Genomic DNA, 22,364 nt, shown 5'->3' on the forward strand with positions numbered 1-22,364 from the left:
CCTGGCACTCGGGCGTGTCCAGACGGCTTCTGGACGCCTCCAGGGAGAGAAACTAAACCTTCCGGAGGCAGTGTCCCAGTGTATGATCACTGCACAATACAGGCGGAATTCCGTGTGTTCCTGCCTGCTGCCCCTCGTCCTATTGCTGGGCACCACCTGGTCCATCTGACACGTCCCTTCAGATAGTGACAGACATGGATGAGATCCCTGTCTCTTCTCCAGGCTGAACAGCCCCAGCTCCCTCAGCCTTTCCCCAAAAGGGAAGAGCTCCAGTGCCCTCATCATCTCCACATCCCTCTGTGTCACAGTTCATATGAAATGTTACACAAAAGGAAGGTGGCTTTGCTGGCAACTACCTCCTGAAATCACGGCCAGGATCTGTCCCCTGAGTAACCCAAAACAGACATCCCTGTGTTTCCACACAGCATGGATAAAGGCTGGCTCCTGCCCAGGTGGGGACTGGGTGGTGTTAGGAACAGTCATGGAAGCAGAACAACTATTCCTGAGTAACTCCACACACCAGCAAGTTTATTGAGAATGTAAATCTCATTTGCAAGAATGTAATCTTATGTGCAAGTTTGGATGAGCAGTGGCACCTGAACATTGGAGTCCATTACCTTAAGGGTCTTTTCCAACCTAAATGATTCCAGAAATACCATTATACTGATTAGGAGAAGAAACTTCTGAAATAACTGAGATAACTAGAGGAGCATCAGAAGCTGATAAAAAATGTGTGAAGTTGTGGGAGAGGCCAGGCCTGTCCCAGCCTGGCTAGAGAACACACTAAAGGGCGGCTTGCCATATGATTTTCATGAAGTCATCAAGTACACACATTAGTAGGAAGAGACAAGACAGATGATACAAAATTGTTGTGAGGGCTTTTATAGATCCAAAAACATGGAGTGGGCTGCCCGATAGCAAACCCAGCCATAAATACCAGGCAGGACACCTGCAGTCCCCATGAGAGCACAGCAGCCCCCATGAGAAGGCTGCAAGGACAGCCACTGGCTCCGGTGACATGGGCACAGCTGCCATCCTGACCTCAGATACTCACCCGACAGACTTAAATTAATTTTATGAACACAAGAAACGCACTTGTTCAGCGCTATAAATACCTTAGTGATGACTATTTAATGCAGACTGTACTAAAACACGCGTCTGTCATGGCTTAGGAACAAAATTCCCCAATTTAGTGTTCCCATTGAAACACCCCAGACTATGCACCACTCGGTCGCGTCCCCCTCACCTCCCCTTGTGATAGGATGGAGAACAAAAAGGGAAAGATCGCGGGTTGGACTAAGAACAATTTACTAGCAGATAAAGGATAGGAAAACGAACAGTAACAACAGTGCTAATAACAGAGTGTGCGAGAGAGGCGAACCACTCACACAGAACCCAGCGCCACCCGACCGCCCCTCCGCTAAACCCCCTGATTTAAGGCTCGTTCGGACAAAGGGCTTTGTGGAGTTCGCCCCGCGCTCCCCTCACGGGCCCGATCTCCCCATGACCCCATCTCACGATCCCTTCAGGGTCCTGGTCCCAAACCCCCTCCCGCTTTCTCCGCGATTTCCCCACGATCCCCTCCCGGTCCCGATCCCAGCGCCCCGTGGCTCCGGTGCCGGTCCTGGTGCCGGCCCGCGCGCGCGCCGGGCGGGGTTTCCGCTTCCGCCGCCGCGGCCGTGGCGGCGCGCGCGGGCCCCTTTCCCTCCCCTTCCCCTGGCGTTCCCTCCCTTTCCGGCCGCGCGTGCCGCCTGGCTGGAGCTCGGAGCCGCCGCCGCCCCGTGAGGAGCCGCCGCCGCCGCCATCATGCCGGTGTACTTCCAGCGGCCCGAGAACGCCCTGAAGCGGGCGAACGGTCAGTGCGGGCCGCGCCCCCACACACACACACAGCGCCGGGTCGCCTCCCGCTCCGCTCCCCGGCTCCCGGCCGCGCCCGCCTCGGGGCCCCGCGGCCGGGCCCGCCCGGGAGAGCCCACCCGGAATCCCCCGGCGCTTGAGCGGAGGCCGCCCGGGAGCGCCTGCCCGGGAGGGAGCGGGCGGTGCGGCGGCGGCGCGGTGAAAGGGCCGGGCAGGGCCGGCGCGGCCGCGCCGCATGGCGGAGGGGAGGCAGGCCCGGCGGGCGCGGGGAGCGGGCCCGGCCCCGCCTCCGCTCCCCTGGGCCCCACGGCCGCCTCCGGGCGCAGGGGGAGCCGGGGCTGGCACGGCCTCAGCCTGCCGGCCTGGCCGTGAGCGGGCCGGAGCGCGCTGCCCTGCCGGGCTGAGCGCACACGCGGGCTCATTCCAGGCCCCTGTGGGCACCGTGTGCTGTGTCCCGTCCTTCGCGTGACTCCGGCGAGAACGCAAATGGTAAAACTCCCTCGCTGCCGCACAGGCTGGTACCGCTGGTTTGCTTCTGGAAGACCGACCTAGGGAGACAATTCAGCGCTGTAGCCGTTGCTTGCTGGACTGGTTATATTTATCAGCTGGCTCATTTCGGGCCAAACATATGGCTTTGACGCTTCTGTTTTTTATAGTATCCTATTTTAAGCCCTTAGCGAGACCATTTAGACTGATCATTGTCACAGGGCTAATCGAAAGATGACACTTAAAGACATCCACAACTTAGGGATGATTTCTGGGCCTTTAAATGACAGCAGGAGAGGCTGTGTGGTCTGGGGACTCTGCATTATTAACGTACTTAGTGTAACAAGAAAATGTGGAAGTACTGCACATCCTCAAGATTTTTAATCAAAAATTCATTGTAAAAATCTTTCCCACAAAGATAAAAAGATCAAAGACAAAATCAGCTTCGGTCAGCGTTCAAGGATGAAGATGTGTTGTATCAGTCCTTTCACTGGAAAAGATGCACGTACCATAATATATAAATTTTATTTATATTTGCAAATGCTTGGGTAGAGGAAGTGGCATTTGGTGTGCAAGTCACATTTCTGGAATATTGACTTTAAGCTGCTCATTATTATTATTATTGATGCTTTCCTGGAATATAAGTTCACATTTCTTATAGTGCTGCAAGTCAGCTAAGTTGTGTTGAAGTGAAGGAGTGGAACTGCAGGGGGTGTTCTCCAGACAGATGCTGGCAATCCTGAATTTCAGTGGGCTGAATGGAAAACATGACAAGCAGTGTCACATCTTACAAACTGCAGGGGCTCAAGCTAACCACAGCCAAGCATATTAAAGGGTGGAAAGTCGCACCTAAGGCAGATTGTGTGTTGCAGGAAGCAGTTTAATGTTAAACTGGCATTTTTAATGGGGACATTCAGTGCAGTTTCCAGAGTTTCAGTGTGTGTTTTATAAGGCTCAAGTGAGCATTAGAAGCACTTCACGTTCTCAGCGACTTCAACATACAGAGGTGATGTTTGGAAATGCAAAGAGCAGGAAGAATTTTAAGTATATACAGACATGTAAGAAAAGTGTTTTTATAATTGATTAATGTAGGTCAAGGCAAACCCTCAGCTATTGTTGTTATTTGGCATTGCTTTGTACTCAGGCATGCAATGCAACTTTAAGGAGTGTTTTATTGTTGCATATAACAGCCTGCTCACTGTTAGAGATACTGTAAAGCACTTGACATCTTTGTCACCTCTTGTGGTGACATGTTTTCTCAGATTGAAAACTGAGCTTAATTCAGGATTTAGGGTTAGCAGCAGTGAGTTGATGTGTATCAGCTGGTTCTTGACCACTCAGCTTCAGTTGCTACTCTGGATACCTGTTAGCATTTTAAGAAGTATAAAAGTACAAAAAGAAGGTAACTCTTACAGCTACTTATGGACTCAGCTTTACAGTTTATATGTTACAGATCTGAGTTTCCATAACTTACAGTTCCTACTGCAAAGCTTGGCATTGTGTGCTGTATTTGATTCTTCAGGTTCATTTTGTGCTTTTACTGAAGTGTCTCTTAAATTAGCCTCTTAATTATTTGGCTTACTTGTAAGAACCTGCTTGGCCAGAGTTAATTAAAAGTTTCAAAACAACATAAATTAATTTTGTGCTTTGTCCAGTTGGTTATCAACCACTGAGCACTGTGCTTGGAGTGCCCTGGCATTGTTGCAGGATCAAACTTGCCTTTCAAGTTTATTTTCATAAATAAAGTGTAAAGCTCAACAGTAATTGTCTCAAAAGCAGCTCTGAGATAGAATAGCAGTGTAAATTATGGGATGGAGGGTAGCTTTATTAAAATTCCCCTGGTGACTAAAGTACTGCTGGGCACTGCCGCACCGTAACTTTGATTATCTGCAGTTGTATCAGGTGCTTTCTCTAGACAGGAGTTTGCTCATCTTCTGCCAGCTCAGTATTTACATAAACTGATCCATGAATATGAGCTGTTGTGGTCCTTAAATTAAAACCACTCTGCTGCTTTCAGTCTAAATCTTTTGCCATGTTTAACTTCAAATTTGAGGTTCCAAAACTTGGAAGCTGTCTGACGTCTGAGCCCCTGGAGCAGGCCCCTACTTTAATAATTTCTGCCATTATTTCTTTAGGAATGAGTGCTTTCCAAGGTACTTCATGGCAGTACTGACTCCACCCTCAGCCTTTAAGAACAGGCATATTTCCCACTGGCTGTGCTTGACCTTCCTTATCTTTTAAACCTGTTTGCTTCCTATTCTGTGTGTTCATTTCTCCTGTTCTGCAGTGCAGAGTACATTCAGAGCAAGGTCTGTGTGGGTGTGGGTCTCTGCCTCACTGTTTCCAGTGGGTGCTTTGCTGTGTTTTGTGCAAGGCAGAATGTGTGGGATGTCAGAGGTGGGAGTTGCTGTGATGCTGAGAGCTCCTGTTAATAACAGCAGCTGCTTAGGGATGAGTAAATGGGGCACTGGTTTCAGCAGCAAGGCTGATCTAAAAAGTGTCTGACCTTTCAACTGAACTGCAGCAGCTTTTGATGTAACTTCTGTAAACTGAAGTGCTGAACCACTCAGGAGTTAAAAACAACAAATGAACAACTTTGCTGAAGAAGTTTCTTCCTTCCTCCCTCCCTCCCTCACCTGAGAGCAGTACATTCAGTCACATTTGTGGTATGTTTGGTACCTTGTTAAATGCCCATGGTGGGTGCTGTACCCACAAGCCTCCTGGTGGGTATTCCTTGTCCTTGATGAAACCAGGATGGTTAAAACTGGAGGTGTGCATTCATACACATTCATGTGTATGAAGTGCTCAGTCATGCCTGGATGGATGGAGAGACAGCTCTGCTATCCTGAAATTCCCATGTAAATTTCCTGGTCAACATTTGTTTGCCAGTTATGTCATTGAATGACTGGCACTGAGTTGCCAATGTTTTTGGTCTGGCCAACTAAATCAAACCATCAATGCACCTGGGTAGAGTTTATAAAATACTGAGTGTTTCCTGTGTTAAGCATAAAAAAAATGCATCTTCTGGTGTGCAAGTTTTTGTTAACTGGGATTTTACTTTCAGAATTTCTTGAGGTTGGCAAAAAGCAGCCTGCCCTCGATGTTCTCTATGATGTTATGAAAAGTAAGAAACACCGAACATGGCAGAAAATCCACGAGCCGATTATGCTGAAGTACCTGGAGCTCTGCGTGGATCTGCGCAAGAGCCACCTGGCAAAAGAGGGATTGTACCAGTACAAGAATATTTGCCAGCAGGTATGGCTTTTGAATTTTTATGGTATGTATTTATAGCAAGCGTGGTATCTGTCAGCTGATATAATCTAAAAGTAACTGATTTGTCCTGAATTAGGATTAACCTGCCTTTTAGATGTTCCTGGGTTTGTAGCAGTTACATTTTAAAAGATACGTTGCCTATTGTGGGTGGAAACATCTTACCATTTTTTTGCCTTTGATGTAGGTTAACATCAAATCCTTGGAGGATGTTGTTCGAGCCTATTTAAAATTAGCTGAAGAAAAAACAGAAGCAGCTAAGGAAGAATCCCAGCAGATGGTGCTGGACATAGAAGACTTGGATAACATTCAGACTCCAGAAAGGTGAGCAGCCTGTCTTTAAAATGTAGCAATTCACAGAAAGTATCCCTAATTTCATTCACAGTGCTGAGATATAAATGTGGTAGACTTGAAATGGAATACTAGTGGTGTTCTAGAGGTTATAAAGGTAGGGATAAAAGCAGAAATTTTATGTTGGAAGAAATCCTGAGTAAAGAAAGCAAGCAGTAAGGAGTAGAAAATCTAGGTGCAGTGGGAGTGGTTCTGGGAGTTGGGTCACCACTTTCCAGTGTCTGCTCAGATCTGCATCTCTAGTGGTTTTGGAGAGTTTATTATGGTAAACTGATCATTACTAGTTGATGTAGAAATGCTGTTAATTATATCAGACCAATGTAATTCTTATGTGTGATAGCCTTCATTTCTTCTGACCACATTGTGCACATACAAACAAAAGGAAATGTTACTTTATATTTGCTTGGTTAAGTGATGAGATAATAGAATAACATGATATGTACAGTCAAGAGAGAATTAATAGGATAGGTAATGAGAACATAGAATGGTGATAGAAATAATAAAAAAATGGAAGAAATTACTGAATATTTGTCTTGTGTAGGAATAGAGTTGTAGTAGTCAAGTAATACTCATAAAAACCTGCTGTGTTTTTACATGTTAAGAGCAAAACTCTCTAGTAGAAGTTGGTTGCAAAAAAGAGGAGGTGGCAGACGTGTCTTCAACAGGGGGCAGTGCCATTCATGTTATTTCAGTGCCTGAAATTGTTACAGAGGAATCCACTAATAGTTAAACAGTGAAGATTGACTGACCTCTCTTTTCCTTGTTCTCCTTTCTGTAACAGAGGACTAGAGAATGGATCTTTTCAATCACACTTCTCCTCTAAACAAGCACAGTTTCCTTAGTGTTTTTTAGGTCCTGTTTTCTAGACTTCTCATGCTGTTTTGCTGGATTCACCTCTTGATCTTTTAGAGAAAGCACTGGTGATGTGTCGTGTTTAATAGTGTATGTAGTACCCAAGGATGCAAATTAAAACTGCAAATGGTGTGGTAGAAAAGATACAAGAGTTAAGACTTTATATTAAAAACAATTCAAAAAGAATTTTCAAAATGAAGGCTTAGGGAAGATGGTTTTTTGTGAGTTTAATATGTTGAGTGGATTGTTTAGCAGAAAGGGATCATGTGGGACATAGCACTGAATTGGTCTCAGTGTCTTTGGAATGCTTTCCCCTGTCTTATATTCCTGTGAGGAGGGAATGAAGTTCTAAATGCAAGATTATTGTGTCTTACTTCTGGTGTATTTAATCATCTTTTTCATGTCAGAATTTGTAAAGGATTTGAAATGCTAGTGTGAGTATTCTGGTTTCTGATGTGTGCAGATGATACCACAGCATTTGTGTCACATGTCAACATGAAGTGAACTCTGGCAGCAGTGCTGGTGACTAAAAGGGAAGTGTCAGCAAGTACTAAAGTGTTTGCATTGGCACTGATACTTGCCTCTGACAGAGGTACAGGACACAGCTCCCTCCTAGGAAAGGGAAGGTGAAAATCCTGGACTTAGTTTCCTTTGAAGGATACAAGTTTCTGATGTCTTACCTCTGGAGCTTGGACATGTCAGTCATATAGGCAGTGGCAAAAGTTTGAAACTTAAAACTTTGAAATATTTACCTGCATCCTTTAAAGGAAAAGGGAGCCATCTGAGGGACCAGTTTGAAAATAAGCAATAGACCATTCAGCAGCAATCAGCTGTTCAGATTTGTCCAGACTCGTCTTAGAACCTGGTAAGAAAAATTGATGAGAAAGAATTGTAGGGAATAACCCACTTCTCTTTTTTCTCTTTCCTTACCCCACTGCCCTGACTGAAGTGTTCTTTTGAGTGCTGTAAGTGGAGAGGACACTCAGGATCGTACTGACCGCCTGCTTTTGACACCCTGGGTTAAATTTCTGTGGGAGTCCTATAGACAGTGTTTGGATCTTCTCCGAAATAATTCTCGAGTAGAACGCCTGTACCATGACATTGCACAGCAAGGTAGGTGCAAAAGATGGAAACTTGAACTGTAATGATGTGGTGTGTCCCCCTTAAGGGGAGGGGAACATCAAGAGTCGTAGATGCATGTGGTCAGAAGGAACAACAAGAATCAGAGGGTCCTCGAAAGCTTACAGAGTTTAGTAGTGAATGACATGCTGGGCATGAAAATTGGTGTGGTAGTCCCAGTATAACCCCCACAGTGGGTTCTGGGTAAAGGGATAGGGTGGAACAAGAGAGGGTTGAATTAAAGAAGAGGGTTAGAGAGAAAGAATGGGAGGGTAAAAGAGAGAAGTCACCGGTCCTCAGTGTTGATCCAACTGATGGGGGTGTCCTGGGGTGTACACACACCTGGGCTTGACCTTTGTATAGATGAGTTTCTCACTTGTTATGCAGATCCGTTCTCATGCTCCATCTGTTCTTCTGGACCTTTGTGGAAATGGGTTGGAGGGCTTCCAGGGTTTTGGGTGGTCTTGATCCCCCTCTACAGTCCATACTGTCTTCTTGGCCTCTTTTCTGCACTTGTGTTGTGCTTATCTCTGGAAACCAGAACAAGGACTGGTGTTTGAGAACTATGGGATTAATGACAGGGTTTTAGTCTGTGTAATATCCAGTCATTTGAAAGCTTCGTTTGACTTTACCATCTTTAGATGACTTGAGAATTTTTGCCCCACATTTTATAAAGCCAAAACCTGAATTCATGCCATTCACAGGATTTTGTGTGCTCTTAGTTCAGACTAAAAGCCGGAATCATACGTAAATTAGAACATTTTTAAAGAGATTTAAAGTATTCCCTTTGCTCTTTAATCTTAATTATGTGGAAACATCTTCATCTTTTAAGGTCAAGATGAAAATGCGCTGCATTGTCACTTGCTCATTATGTGTGACAGATTGTATCATGTTTGAGATGTCTTTTGACTGCAAATGAAGATTTTTTAAGTGTACTGATTTACATACTTGAATCCCATTTAGAAGTACCGTGAAGTCACCATTAGTGAACATTTTCCATTTCCATCATTCCTTTTTGCAGCTTTCAAGTTCTGCCTGCAGTACACGCGGAAAGCGGAGTTCCGCAAGCTCTGCGATAACCTGCGCATGCACCTGGGGCAGATCCAGCGGCACCACAACCAAAGCACAGCCATCAACCTCAACAACCCTGACAGCCAGTCCATGCACCTGGAGACCAGGCTGGTGCAGCTGGACAGTGCTATCAGCATGGAGCTGTGGCAGGTAGGCACCAGGGCTCCCCATCACGCTTGGTCTGCAGCCTTTCCAGGATTTTCTCCAAGCTGTTCTTGTCTCATGGTACATGCAGCAAGGTGAAGAGAGGATAAGAGCTAAAGAATAAAGTTTTAATATCTAGAATATTGAATGCTTAGTCTGGTGTTCCTGCACAGCATTTCAAACCAAGCTTTGATGGTAGAACTTTTGAGAGATTTTTTGTTTGGCTCCCCACCCACCTTGGTTTGTAGCTTGAAAATCGGAATGAAACAAGTTTTCAAAAATACCAACTTCTAAGCAGATAGTTAAAGTGAATATGTCCAAATAATTTATTAAGAAGGATGTAATTTCATGTAGCTGACAAAACTTCCAGATTTAAAAGTTGTGATTGAAGATCACAGCTTTCAGTAGTATTAAATATTTTATAGTCTTATAACCTTTAATAGATTTGTATTTTTTCCGTTTTTGGGATGTTGCAAAAAACTTCCTAACAATGGTGTATTTGGTTGTTTTGGGGTTTTCTAGGAAGCTTTCAAAGCAGTTGAAGATATTCATGGACTGTTTGCATTGTCGAAGAAGCCACCCAAGCCACAGCTGATGGCAAATTACTACCACAAAGTCTCAACTGTCTTCTGGAAATCAGGAAATGCTCTTTTTCACGCATCCACCCTTCACCGCCTTTATCACTTATCGAGGGAAATGCGAAAGAATCTCACACAAGAGGAGATGCAGAGGTGGGGAAAGATGCTTGCTGTGATCTTAGAATCTGCTTTTAACCCCCTAGGTTCAAAAATAAACTAAATTGTACCCCAAAAGAAGCAGATGACATGTATGGCTATGAGCAGCTCTGCCTAAATTGGCCAGTACTAATTGCCTCAAAAGAAATCTAGAGCAAGGAGGATATTTTACAAAGCTGCAGTGTAAGTATTGTGAACATTAGCATCACCTTAGTTAAGCTTCCTTCTCTTTACTGAGGAGATATGCAAGTCAATAAATATCTGGTAGTTTGTTTTCTTTTTCTCTTTTGGGTGATGGTATTTTCCTCACAAGATTTCACTGTTTCTTCTCATGCTATAGTTGGTGTGTGCTCTGTTATTTCTGGTGGTTTTACACAGTTTTGCATCATGGATGCTCCCCATTCCTCTCTTGAACTGCTACATCCATGAACAGGAATTAGTAAGCATTCTTTTTGCACTTCTGCTTTGTCACCAGGATGTCCACTCGAGTCCTTTTGGCCACTCTGTCCATTCCCATAACCCCAGAGAGAACTGATATTGCTCGTCTCCTGGACATGGACGGGATCATCGTGGAGAAGCAGCGGCGCCTGGCCACGCTGCTGGGGCTGCAGGCGCCCCCTACCCGGGCCAGCCTCATCAATGACATGGTGGGTGCTGGGGGTCAGCTCAGCAGCTCCTCAATGCTGAGTCCTGCTCCTCCTCTGCTTAGCTGTGGGATGGAAACTTAATAGCTAAAACAGCTGTGTGGGTAATTGGAACTTAATTGCAGACTCGCAAGGAGTGTTTGGAAATGGCAGTGATAATGAACACTTACAGTGTTTTATGTCACCCAAACTACAAATACTGATTTGAAACACTGGGGGGTCTGAGACATGTTAGAATCTAGAACTTTGGGGTTTTTTTCCAACTCTGAAGTGTGTAATTAACTGAACCAAGTGCTTATTTTTCTGTTTTAAATGTGTTTTGGATAAGCACAGGCCAGATGTCAAATGTTGGACCATATGGATCTAAGTGATTATGAAAACTTCCATGTGTTTAATTTGAAGGGATGTTAGATTTATCTATCCTCAGACCTCCCCTAATGTTCATGAACAAATTGGACATTAAGTAATGGGTATTTTCAGAGAATGTTTGAATTTCTTGCAGTCATTCACACTCATATCTAAAATTTAGGTTCAAAGCTCATTTTACAATTTGAATTAATTCTTCTTGCAGTACCTCTTCAGTCTGCCTCAAACCCACAATTTAAGGCTTCAGAAATTTAATAATGACCAGGGATGTGTGGTTTTAGTTTGGATGTGGGCCTATGTTTGTGTAGTAGGCTTGTGTCTTAGAAATGGCTGAGGATGGTACTCTAGTTTGTTTAGATTGTTTGTTTTTTGTCCACTTTTCCATTTTTAACTCCATTTAATTGATGTAGTGTAGAATTACTGTCACTGCAGTTAAGAATGTAATGAAAAATACCTAGTTTCCTGTATTAAAAACCACATCTGTTTCCTGTTTAACTTGTTGAATATGAAATTCTTAAAGCATTAACTATTGGTTAATACTGTATTTATATTGAGATCTTTGGAATTTTTTTGTTGACTGTAGGTCAGGTTCAATGTAGTGCAATATGTTGTCCCAGAAGTGAAAGAACTTTACAATTGGCTTGAAGTAGACTTTCACCCCCTCAAGTTGAGTGCCCGTGTCAGCAAGGTAAGGTTTTTGTAGCTCTGTGTGTGTAGTAATTGATCTTGACTAATAGTCTGTTATTTCAATATTGATTTGTGGTAAATATCAACCAGCTTTTTCTGTTGCCCGATTTTTCAGTAGTAGCCTTATTTGGTGAAGTTCCATCACCATGACATGTGCACAGGTCACTGAAATCGAATGAAAATTCACTCAGGTCTTTTGGGTGCTATTCAGAGGGCTCCATAAAAGTGCAGAGTTTTGGGAATGTGTCAGAAGGTTTTGTTGGTGGAGATGATACTGAGTTAATTTTGTTTAAAGGTGCAAAATAAGAATACTGTGCACATGTGGGCTCATGCTGGCAAGTGGGTTGTATGCTAAGTGGAAAGATGAACCAATGACTGGTTTTACTATTAAAAGGTAGAGTGTTGGGAGGTAGAATATGTGAGAGCTGTTGATTAGATTAGTGTAAATTCTGCAGCTGATGAAGCACATCATGTTCTTTTTCTTTGATAGTGGGAACAAAGATATTTGAGGTGCTAAAAAGAACTTGAAGGTAAATTAGCAGTGTGGTAAATGTTGCCAGTACTGTCAGTCGCCTTCATACAAAAACTGTCAGCTCTCCTTTGTAACTGTAAGTGTTCTGATCAAAGGATGCACTTCAGTAAAACAGTATCTGGACAGAAGTGCTCTTGTTTTAAGAGTGTAAACCAGAAATGTAACTTTAATGGTGAAGTTTGTACAGGTCAATGCAGATAGAGTAACTTTTCAGGCTTTTGATAGGTTCTGAACTGGGTGAAGGACCAAGCTGAGAAGGAGCCTGAGCTGCAGCTGTACATTCCTCACCTGCAAAACAACACCATCCTTCGCCTTCTGCAGCAGGTATGAGTAAAGATAGTGTATGTTCCTAAGTATACATAAGTTAGAATTTGCTTTGGAGGAAGATTAGGTTGGAAACTTTAATGCCGAAATAATTTTTCTTTCTTTCAAATAGAAGACTGTTTGACTTTCAAACACATTTTTATGATATATAACCCATATCTTCAGTTCATGCATAATTTAAATACAGCTATAATAGCTATACTTGATAGTGGGGTACAGTGGTGTAGTAATCCTCTCTAGATTTTCTTCATTACTTCTCTTTGGAGTAATGTCAGGGAGGGAAGTCTTTCACTTTGGTTTTTAGTTTCTTTTTTTTTAAATTGCATTTGTATCTTAAGGTTTTTTTTTATAAAATGCACATTTCATTGACCTGCTTTCTTTACCAGTGATGAGCAGTGTTATTTCTGGTGTGCTAAAGAAATAGTTGAAGGCTAATTAGCAGCATAGCTGGATGTAGTTACTGCTGCCAGTCTCCTTCATACAAAGCAGCCATTCAGGAATGGTGTTTAATCTGAATACAGTACAGAAATAGAATCCTCAAACAGTATTTGCAACTACATTCATGTGTATACATTCATTTGTTGACAATTTAGCGAGTTAACTTTAAGGCCTGTACAACAACTTTTACTTCTGATTTCTTTTTATTGAGGAAAAATACTGATGTTTCTGTTCACATTCAGGTGGCCCAGATTTATCAAAGCATTGAGTTTGCTCGGCTGTGCACCCTGGTTCCCTTTGTGGATGCCTTCCAGCTGGAGCGCTGCATCGTGGATGCAGCCAGGCATTGTGACCTGCAGGTGAGGGCTGTGAAAGACTTTGTGTCGTGTCTGGGGTCATGTGTATTGCATGTGATAGAAAGGAACTGCTTGACAATGTGGAGGAAGAGACAAGAGTGATTTGGCTTTCAGTGCTAACTTCATTGAATCATTGAAAGTTCAGCCTCTTCCAATGATTTTGGTTCTGTTGTTTGGGTTTTTTTTTTCTAAACCATAGAAATAAACCTTCATTGACATTGCTATTTTTCTCCTACTAATTTGAGTGGTATAGCAACATTTTTTTAAAGTTATTTCTGCTTAGAGCTTCTGTTGACTCGTGGAGATCATAAGCAGAACAACAAAGAAATTGTTCAATAAAAAACAATCCTTTCTCTTCCTGTTTTTCTATTTTTGCGAAGGTTCGCCTTGATCACACAACCCGGACACTGAGTTTTGGTTCAGATTTGAATTACTGTACTAGAGAGGATGCTCCCCTGGGCCCTCAGCTGCAGAGCATGCCTTCTGAGCAGATCAGAAACCAGCTGACTGCCATGTCCTCAGCTCTGGCTAAGGCTCTTGCAGTCATTAAGCCTCCTCACTTAATGGTAAGTCGTTTAAAGTCTTAGGAGAGTGTTGACAAAGCTTATATTTTAATGAATGTGTTTTCTCAGATTAGACATACATTTTACTTTCCTTTTTTTCAGCTTAGTGCTAATCAGTTTTTTGTGCTTTTAAAGAAGTCATTCTTAAAAGCACTCAGCTAGTTGTTTCTGGTCATAACCAAAATATGACAAAATGTACACAAGAGGCCTGAGTTTAAAATTTCCAGTCTTGCAAATACCTGGTTTAGAATATAACAAATAATAACTGATAATATGTGAGCCTGCAGAACTAGGATTTGTTTAAAGTTTTGCATACATTTTTGGAAATCCAAGAGCCTGCTTCATTTATTCTTCCTGGAGAAACTGTTGTTGTGAAAAACCTGGAATGCAGCTTTATAGAACCAAACATCTCACAGCTCAAGAACTGACCTGTCTTTGTCACTTCTTTTCCTCCTCCCTGGGACTCTTGGCTTCAAGGTCAGACTCACATTTCAGGTTTTCCAGTGCTCTGTAGCAGCAAGGTGTAAATCAGTCTCAGATTTCCAACATGCTTTGATCGTGGCAAATTAAACCTTCACTTCTTTTACTAGAGCAGTGGTAATTTTTTCATTTGTTTCAGGTTTATGAAAGATTTCATAGCTGACAAATTAGATATTTGTTCCATAGGGAAAAAAGGCTTTTAGCAACATGTCTATGTTAGATTCTCTACAGATTGAAATACTAAGTGATATTCTTAAAAACTAAATGCAGAACATAGAACTGTATCATGGCACCCAATGCTCACTTTATTATGTTAGCTTGAACATACGTTAGTGATTTTATAGTGTTTAAGATAAAAATATTTTTATATGGGTTTTCCCTTAAAAATATTTGATTTGTGATGGGTATTAGATTTTTATTTTGAAAGAAAAAACATGCTTTAACTATACATTTGTGGATAGAAATGGCAATTAGTCTTGGACTTGACATGTAAGTACAGTTAGTACCTGAATTAAACATAAATCCTCCTCATTTAACTCATTAGTGGTCATTACACTTGTAAAATTGGAGAACAGTATCAAGGTTAATATCAATCTGTGATGTTAGAGAAGCTACAGAACAAGTTGATATCCTTTTTTTCCTTCACTATTCAGGTCAAAACCTTCCATTTTTGTCAGTTGCTTAAAAGCTTTTAATTTGTCACATTTCTAATAATTCACAAAGCCATTAAATTTGTCTAAAGCTTTTTACTTTGGTGTTTCTGGCCCCTCCAATTAGCTTTGAATGTGTGCAAATCTGCAGCAAAGTAGGGATGTTTCAGTGTTTTTGCTGAGTGCCCTAGAAGTGACAGGTTACTAAAAATACCCTGTGTGTGCTCACATTTCAGGAGTAGCATGGCTGGGGGAGTGTGGGAGCTGATTTGGGCTGAATGCTTGGCTGGACTCATGGAAATGGGCAGCTCCCTGAGCTGGCACAGTGACACCTCCTTGTGTGTACAGCATGAATGTCCAGCAAGAACTGTGGGGTGCTCTGGGCAGTGCTGGGGGTGGGAAGGCTGCTTATACAGCAGTCTGTGTTCTAGTGTCTAGTAGCCTAGTGGTTTTTATAAGGTAATGAAAATGCTTTTAAATATAATGTTTAAGTCATTGACTAGCTTTTTAATCATCTCACTGATAGTGTTTTGTGTTAATTAGGATACATTTTTCTTCTATTGGTGTGTTTGGAAAATAACAAAATTGAAAAGAGCAGCTTTGGTGAAATACAGTCCATGTGGTGATATGTTTGTAAACATAGAGACAAACAAGATTGGCCCACACACCCATTCCAGTCAGAGATTTCAATATCAATAACATCTGGGTGTACAGTATTTTTGGACAGAAAATGCCAAATTGTGATACCCAAACCATGTTGCAGAATATTGTGTTTTACAGACAGCTTTCTCCATGTGCACGTGGTTCTGGGCAGTTGGCACTGCCTGGGATGCCACTTGGATGAGTGATTGCTTAGATTTGCCACCACAGCTGTACTTCCATTCAGTTGGCAAGTTGGGGAGAATAGAATTAACTTTGCGTTTTTCCTTGAGAAGCACTTGCTTTGCTTACTGCCTTTTCAAAGAAGGACTGTTTACATCATTGTCTTATTCTCAATTTCAATCCAGCAAGAGAAGGAAGAGCAGCATCAGCTGGCAGTCACTGCCTTCCTGAAGAACTCCAGGAAGGAGCACCAGCGTATCCTCGCACGCCGTCAGACCATAGAGGAGAGGAAGGAGCGCCTGGAAAGTTTGAACATCCAGAGAGAAAAGGAGGAGCTGGAACAAAGGGAAGCAGAACTGCAGAAAGTGAGGAAAGCTGAGGAGGAGAGGCTGCGCCAGGAGGCAAAGGAGAGGGAGAAGGAGAGGATCCTGCAGGAGCATGAGCAGATCAAAAAGAAAACTGTTCGGGAGCGCTTGGAGCAGATCAAGAAGACTGAACTGGGAGCCAAAGCGTTTAAAGATATTGATATTGAGGTAGGGGATTTATTGTTGCAGTGGGGAGTTATTTTGTTATTTCAGTATTACATTGCTGGGCTACCTGAGTTTCATAGGTTTGTACTGCAACTAGTCTTACAGTCTCTCCTAAAAATGAGACAATTAAGTAAACTTTAGTTCTGGGTTTGGATAGGACCATTTTTACTTGAGGGAATAAAGACCACCTTTTGTGGGAGTTTTGTCTCCTTTTTATATTGATAACTTTACTTGGTTGTAGGATCTTGAAGAGTTGGATCCTGACTTTATTATGGCTAAACAAGTGGAACAGCTGGAAAAAGAAAAGAAGGAACTTCAGGAACGACTGAAGAATCAGGAGAAAAAGGTACAAAGTAGGAAGGGTAAAAATGTCCATACAGTTTTTTAGTGAATGTGATCTGTGTTGATACATATATGTGCATACACACATATATAATACTGGTGTTGGAAATGTTTGAAACTCAAGAAAGGTAAATGTGTTATATACCAATTGGGTCTCTGATTTTGGTGCAAAATTTACTGTTCTGATTAATGGAGTTAATTTGAACAAGAATCCTTAAACTGGATGTGAACTGAGTCTTAGTTGGGAAGACTTGTAATTAAAAAATGTTCAGAACAGGTTAAATGTTCAGAGAAGGGGAGCCCATGACGGAGAAACAAAATTAATGAATGATGTTAGTCCTCACTGAAAGAGAGGAAACTCCACTGCTAGAGCCCTCCTAGATGGCAGAAAAGGATCTGTCTGAAACGTGGGTAGCTATAAAAGTGTGAGAAATGTGTAGTAATAAATAGAAACACATCACCTGGGCAAGGTGAAACTCAGCCAGGGCTTCCTGCTCTATTCAGGAATGAAACAGGGGTTCTGTGGTACAGTTGGTGACTTGGGTCACTTAAAACTGGTTTAAAGAAAAATGGCAAGTAGAAAGTGGCAGGTTAGTTAAAAAGGTTCCAGTGAGGATCTTGGACACTGCAGGCCTGCAGAGCTGTTGCTTACACTGGACAGAGGAGCAGAAAATACATTACCAGTAGAATTAGTAGTCACCTGAGTGAATGTGATCTACCTGGGAAAGTCAGCACAGCTTCTATGAAAGGAATGTTAGCAAGGGCTTCCTCTTAGAGTTCTCTGAAGCTGTCAAGGCAAACATGACCAAGGCTGATCTGATGGGTGCAACTAAGTTGGATTTCAAAAAAAAGCTTTTTCCAAAGCTCTTCACAAAAACCCCCAACTTAGTAGTGTGACCAAAGGAAGTCTTTGAATTATGTTCTGGTTAGATAGATTAAGAAACTTCATAGAGGGAAAGCTAGGGAAAGAATCCCTCTCCCTTTGGCTTTGCATATTAAATGATGGACTTCAAACTTAACATTCTTTGCCAGCAGTGAGAACTTGGTGCCTCTGCATTTTGAGCACTGTCTGCAGTTCTGGTCTCTTTGTCTAAAAGGATGTGGCTGAACTGAAAGTTTGTCAGTAGGCCAACAAGAATTATCAATGATGCAGATTTACTTCTGTGGGGATATTGTCTGTGTAAAATAGTTCCCCTCTGTCAGATTTCTAAAGAGAGGATGTGGTGCCAGTCTGTAAGAGTGTACCTGTTGTAAGAGCTGCTGGTGGGAGCAATTGTTCTTGCACTGCCTGCAACAGGTAGTGGAGTGAGAAGCATCAAATGAAGCCAGCAGGAGCTGTGTTCAGAGCTGTTTGTAGGTAGAAGTTTGATCTTCATGCTGTGAGCCACAGGCATGCAGGAGTTCTTTCCAAAGTACATTGTTGTATATGAAAAGCTTTGAGCTCAGGACAAGAGAGGAATCCCACTGTTTAAAATATAAAAATGCTTTCAACACAGGAAATGCTGGGAGCTGAAAATGGATGATGCTGAGAGAGAATTTGATGTGCCTGTCTCCATTCCTGCATCCTTGCCTGGGAGTACACTTAGTTGCAGTGGTAGAGGCAGGTTCTTGGTTAGGCTGACCTTAGATGGTCCAGTGTGGTTTTTGCTATATTGCCATAACATATCAGCTATATTGGAGAAGTCTCCAGAAATCAGGGGTTTATGTGTGCATTATCTCACACTAAAGGTGTGTTATTTTTATTCAGATTGACTACTTTGAGAGAGCGAAGCGCTTGGAAGAAATTCCATTAATAAAGACTGCCTATGAGGAACAAAGAGTGCATGATATGGAGCTGTGGGAGCAACAGGAAGAAGAAAGGGTAAGAATTTTTTGTTCAGTTGATAAAGTGCATTAGCAATGCATGAAAAACAGTGGGATTTGCACTGTTTTCTTTTCCCAGCTTTTTCCAAAAATGAAAGATTGAAGTCTTTACACAAATTCACAAATTGTTAGCTTTGTGATTTCACTGTTTTAGTGGACAGCAATTTCTTCTGTCTTTGCTTTGAATGAGGAAGAGAAAATTTCACCTTCTAGTGGCTGGGGTAGATTGAATCCAAATGTATAGTGAAGTTATACTTTGTATATTTTCTGTTTTCAGATTACCACCCTGCAGCTGGAGCGTGAGAAAGCCCTTGAGCACAAGAGCAGACTCTCCAGGATGTTGGAGGATAGAGATTTATTTGAAGCCAGGCTTAAGGCATCACGACGAACAGTTTATGAGGTACATGAGATGTGGCATTACTAACAAAGTACACCCCTAAAGTGAGGAGCTAAAACTGATTCTTCATCAAACTAGAAACAAATTAGTATTTAAAATGGTTCAGAACTGTGGAATTGCTTATTTTCTGCTTTGACTTTTAAATTGAATTCCTTGCACCTGTTCCTAGGTAGTATCACTTAAAATTTTTGACAGTTTCTTCAATAGCTTATATGGAAAATAAAAGAGGGGTAAATATTTATTTCAGTACAGCTATTAGTAAGGGATCACTGGGTGTCATATAGGCAGGCAGCTCTATCTGCCTGTTTATAGCTTTGAGTATTTGGCTATGTGGCAGTAAAAACTGGCTTTACCAAAAAAAAAAAGCAGAAGAGGTGTTATGTTAATATAAATTAGTAACTGCATATGATTCTTTGCAATAATAGGGAAAATTTTGGGTAATGTGTTTTGGGTACAGATAAATTATTATTTAGGCAATTCCTTTCTGAAAAAGCAGGACTAATACTGTACATGATGATTTGTTTGTGTCTTTCTTCTATGCTAGAGTATATTCTTTTATACAAAATCAACTACAGAAGGGTTTGGCATGCCAAACAGCTCATTTTTCAATGGAACAAAATTAACGTTGCAGTTGTTCTGAGTTTCTGTGTAGCTTTATTTACCAATTGTGTAACTGCCTAGCTCTCAGACATTACAGTGTGGTGTTCTGAGGTGTTTGTTGGCATTTCAGGATAAACTGAAGCAGTTCCAGGAGCGCTTGGCAGAGGAGCGGCGGAACCGTCTGGAGGAACGCAAGAAGCAGCGCAAAGAGGAGAGACGCATCACTTACTACAGGGAGAAGGAGGAGGAGGAGCAAAGGCTACGGGAGGAGCAGCTGCTTAAAGGTGGCATTGAGAATCCTTCATCCTTTGCATCCTTGAGCCTTCCCATTTTGTAACACAGCTAGTGTCTGGTTTTCCTGTTTCACGAGTTTGGAGAAAGTCTTTCCAACTTCCAGTTGTTGCACCTTCCTTGCTTACCTGTGCAGCACAGACAGGAAGGTAAAGCTTTGTAGCTCCTAGACGTGAGTGAAGGAGGAGATAAAGTAAGGGAGGCTAATGAAAAAATGAGTCTTTGATTTTAGCCTATAGTTAGAGTTCTGGCCACTTGTTTGTGTACATCTTAAAGAGAAAAGAACATTGGTGTCAGATCAAGAGCTCCAAAATTATAAACTACTCATATCCTTCTTTGTGAATTGTTGTGTCTAACAGCCTGTTTCAGGACTTTAGAGGAGAAGATGTGATTGGCAAACTGCAGGATGAATTTCGGCCCTATTTGTCAGTTGGAGGTTGAAGATTTTATGCTTCAGAGCTCATCACAATGCAGTATTTAAAAAAACAAACAAAACCAGAAGCGGCCATGAATATCAAATTTCTGACACTCTTAGCTGATTTTTTTTTGTTTGACTTTTTCTAAAGGAGGGATTCTCTGCTATGTTTGAGGTAGTTGCTGATGTCTTGGTTGCTACAGTTAGAGTATGTACCTTGAATTAACATACAGGTATTGGAACTTCTTCCTTGCTAATTGTTCAAGATGTCTCATTAATGGATCTATCTTTTCCTATTGCTTTTGAGTTAGACGACTTGCAGAAAACACGTTCTGTGGTTAGCTAAACACATCACACAAAATGCTTGTATTTTTAAGTGTTTATTTTTTATAGACTCCAAGGGGAGAGATTGTGTTGTGGAGCCCCTCTGTGGATACAGCAAAGCAATGGAATTTGTGTGGGTAACAAGTTGTCTGTGTGTCTCCAACTGTGCAGAGCGCGAGGAGAAGGAGCGCATCGAGCGCGAGAAGCGCGAGCAGGAGCAGCGGGAGTACCAGGAGAGGGTCAAGAAACTGGAGGAGCTGGAGAAGAAAAAACGGCAGAGAGAAATGGAGATCGAGGAGAGAGAGCGCCGCCGAGAGGAGGAGAGGAGAGGGCTGGATGACCCATTCTCAAGGAAGGTGGGTAATTCCTGCAGGTTTGTTTCTTTCTGACTGCTCCTTCTTCAGTAGTTTATTTGAAATAAGGTGTCAGCATTGCAAAGTCATAGGTTAGTTTATTTATGTATTTCTTAAGTTATAATGTGAGTGGCTAATTTAATAGTTAAATTACTGTCACTTAGTTTCAGCTCACCATCAAGATCTGGAAACTCTAGTTTAGCAATAAAGTAAAATAAAGAAATCACTTGGAAACTAAGATATCCAAGCTGTTTAAAAACTAAATTAATAAAGACTAAAATGAATAATTAAATTACTGTCAATTAGTTTCAGCTCACCATCAGGATCTGGAATCTCTAGTTTAGCAATAAAGTAAAATAAAGAAATTACCTTGAAACTAAGATATCCAAGCTGTTTAAAAACTAAAGACTAAAATGAATATTGGACAAAATTTTCTTTAATGCAAAAAGAAGGAAAACTGTTGGAAGCAAGTGCAACAACTCATGCAAAAGTCAGAAATTCAAGTGGATATTGAAGGAAAATTCCCCCCAGATTAAACATAAAAGCATAGTTTTATATTTTATAAGAAATATGCAATAACATAAAACCAAGATGTGTGTGCAACTTTCTCTTTACAAATATAACTTTGGTTGGGAGAATGTGTTACCCAACCCAACAGGAAATAAAACAACAAAATTATTTGGAAATGTTTAATGGTTTAAAAGAATGCAGCTAAGTTCCATAAGCCTTCTACACTCCCACTTTTTTAGAGCTTACCTTTCAAGAGAACTAGTTTTAAATTTCATCCCCCACAGCCTTTCTCTTTGTTTAATACATATTTCATTGAGGAACACTATGAAGATAAGTTATCAGCTTGTATAAATTGTTTTGACAGTCTGTCAAGTAAATAATCATGATGGGTATTTTTCACATAAGAGGTCTTGGGCACTTGATTACATGGAAAAGCTGCCTCAGGTTCTGAGAGAGATCCCTGTACCACTCCAGAAATTCCATTTGCAGTTTTGGGATTCTTTGCACACTGTTGGTTTTTGGAGTAATTTCAAAAGAATTTAAGGAGACAAAGTAGTGGATATACAAGATCTTGGTTAAGCTGTATTGATAAATGAAAGCACTTTTCAAAGAGGGGTTTAAAACTGGAATACCCTTTTTATAAAGAGGTTGTGTGATTATGTGAAATCAGGTATTTAGGATGGTTTGGATAACTAGTTCCGGAATTAAGGCATAAAAATCCATTTAAATGATTTGTCTGGCAATGGAGAGAGACACTTTATTTTTAAAAAATACAGATTGATTATTGCTCTGCCTTGCAACCTGTGGGAATCACTAATACCTCATCTCTTCTGTGCGCTGAGTAGTGGGAACAAAATTGTTCTTGCCACAGAGAGCTTTCAGTGTATTCAGTTACATTTCCTGATGAGATCAGAAAGCACAAAAGCAAATAATTACTTAAGTTCATTCCTGTTGTCCTTAAGTTCATTCCTATAAAGGCCCAGGAAAAGTTTA

The 22,364-nt window shown here is 41.6% G+C and overlaps 1 protein-coding gene and 1 non-coding gene across 2 annotated transcripts in view; both read left to right on the forward strand.

Annotated features, from left to right (window-relative positions):
- Positions 1-1,732: 1,732 nt before the first annotated feature.
- EIF3A (eukaryotic translation initiation factor 3 subunit A) overlaps positions 1,733-22,364 on the forward strand; it is a 29,197-nt gene continuing 8,565 nt past the window's right edge. The window contains exons 1-17 of the mRNA XM_063163116.1: positions 1,733-1,855; positions 5,408-5,598; positions 5,801-5,937; positions 7,766-7,929; positions 8,957-9,156; positions 9,673-9,881; positions 10,360-10,531; positions 11,478-11,582; positions 12,339-12,437; positions 13,118-13,234; positions 13,612-13,797; positions 15,932-16,279; positions 16,518-16,622; positions 18,366-18,479; positions 18,759-18,881; positions 19,609-19,762; positions 20,680-20,864. Of these exons, the coding sequence (XP_063019186.1) occupies positions 1,807-1,855; positions 5,408-5,598; positions 5,801-5,937; positions 7,766-7,929; positions 8,957-9,156; positions 9,673-9,881; positions 10,360-10,531; positions 11,478-11,582; positions 12,339-12,437; positions 13,118-13,234; positions 13,612-13,797; positions 15,932-16,279; positions 16,518-16,622; positions 18,366-18,479; positions 18,759-18,881; positions 19,609-19,762; positions 20,680-20,864 (2,658 nt within the window). The 5' untranslated portion in view covers positions 1,733-1,806. The remainder of the gene's footprint in view (positions 1,856-5,407; positions 5,599-5,800; positions 5,938-7,765; positions 7,930-8,956; positions 9,157-9,672; positions 9,882-10,359; positions 10,532-11,477; positions 11,583-12,338; positions 12,438-13,117; positions 13,235-13,611; positions 13,798-15,931; positions 16,280-16,517; positions 16,623-18,365; positions 18,480-18,758; positions 18,882-19,608; positions 19,763-20,679; positions 20,865-22,364) is intronic.
- LOC134422293 (small nucleolar RNA SNORA19) lies at positions 12,791-12,923 on the forward strand. The gene has a single exon (XR_010028768.1). It is a non-coding gene; the product is annotated as a small nucleolar RNA SNORA19 (small nucleolar RNA).

Source organism: Melospiza melodia, chromosome 9, assembly GCF_035770615.1.
Source record: "Melospiza melodia melodia isolate bMelMel2 chromosome 9, bMelMel2.pri, whole genome shotgun sequence".
Classification (NCBI taxonomy): Eukaryota; Metazoa; Chordata; class Aves; order Passeriformes; family Passerellidae; genus Melospiza; species Melospiza melodia.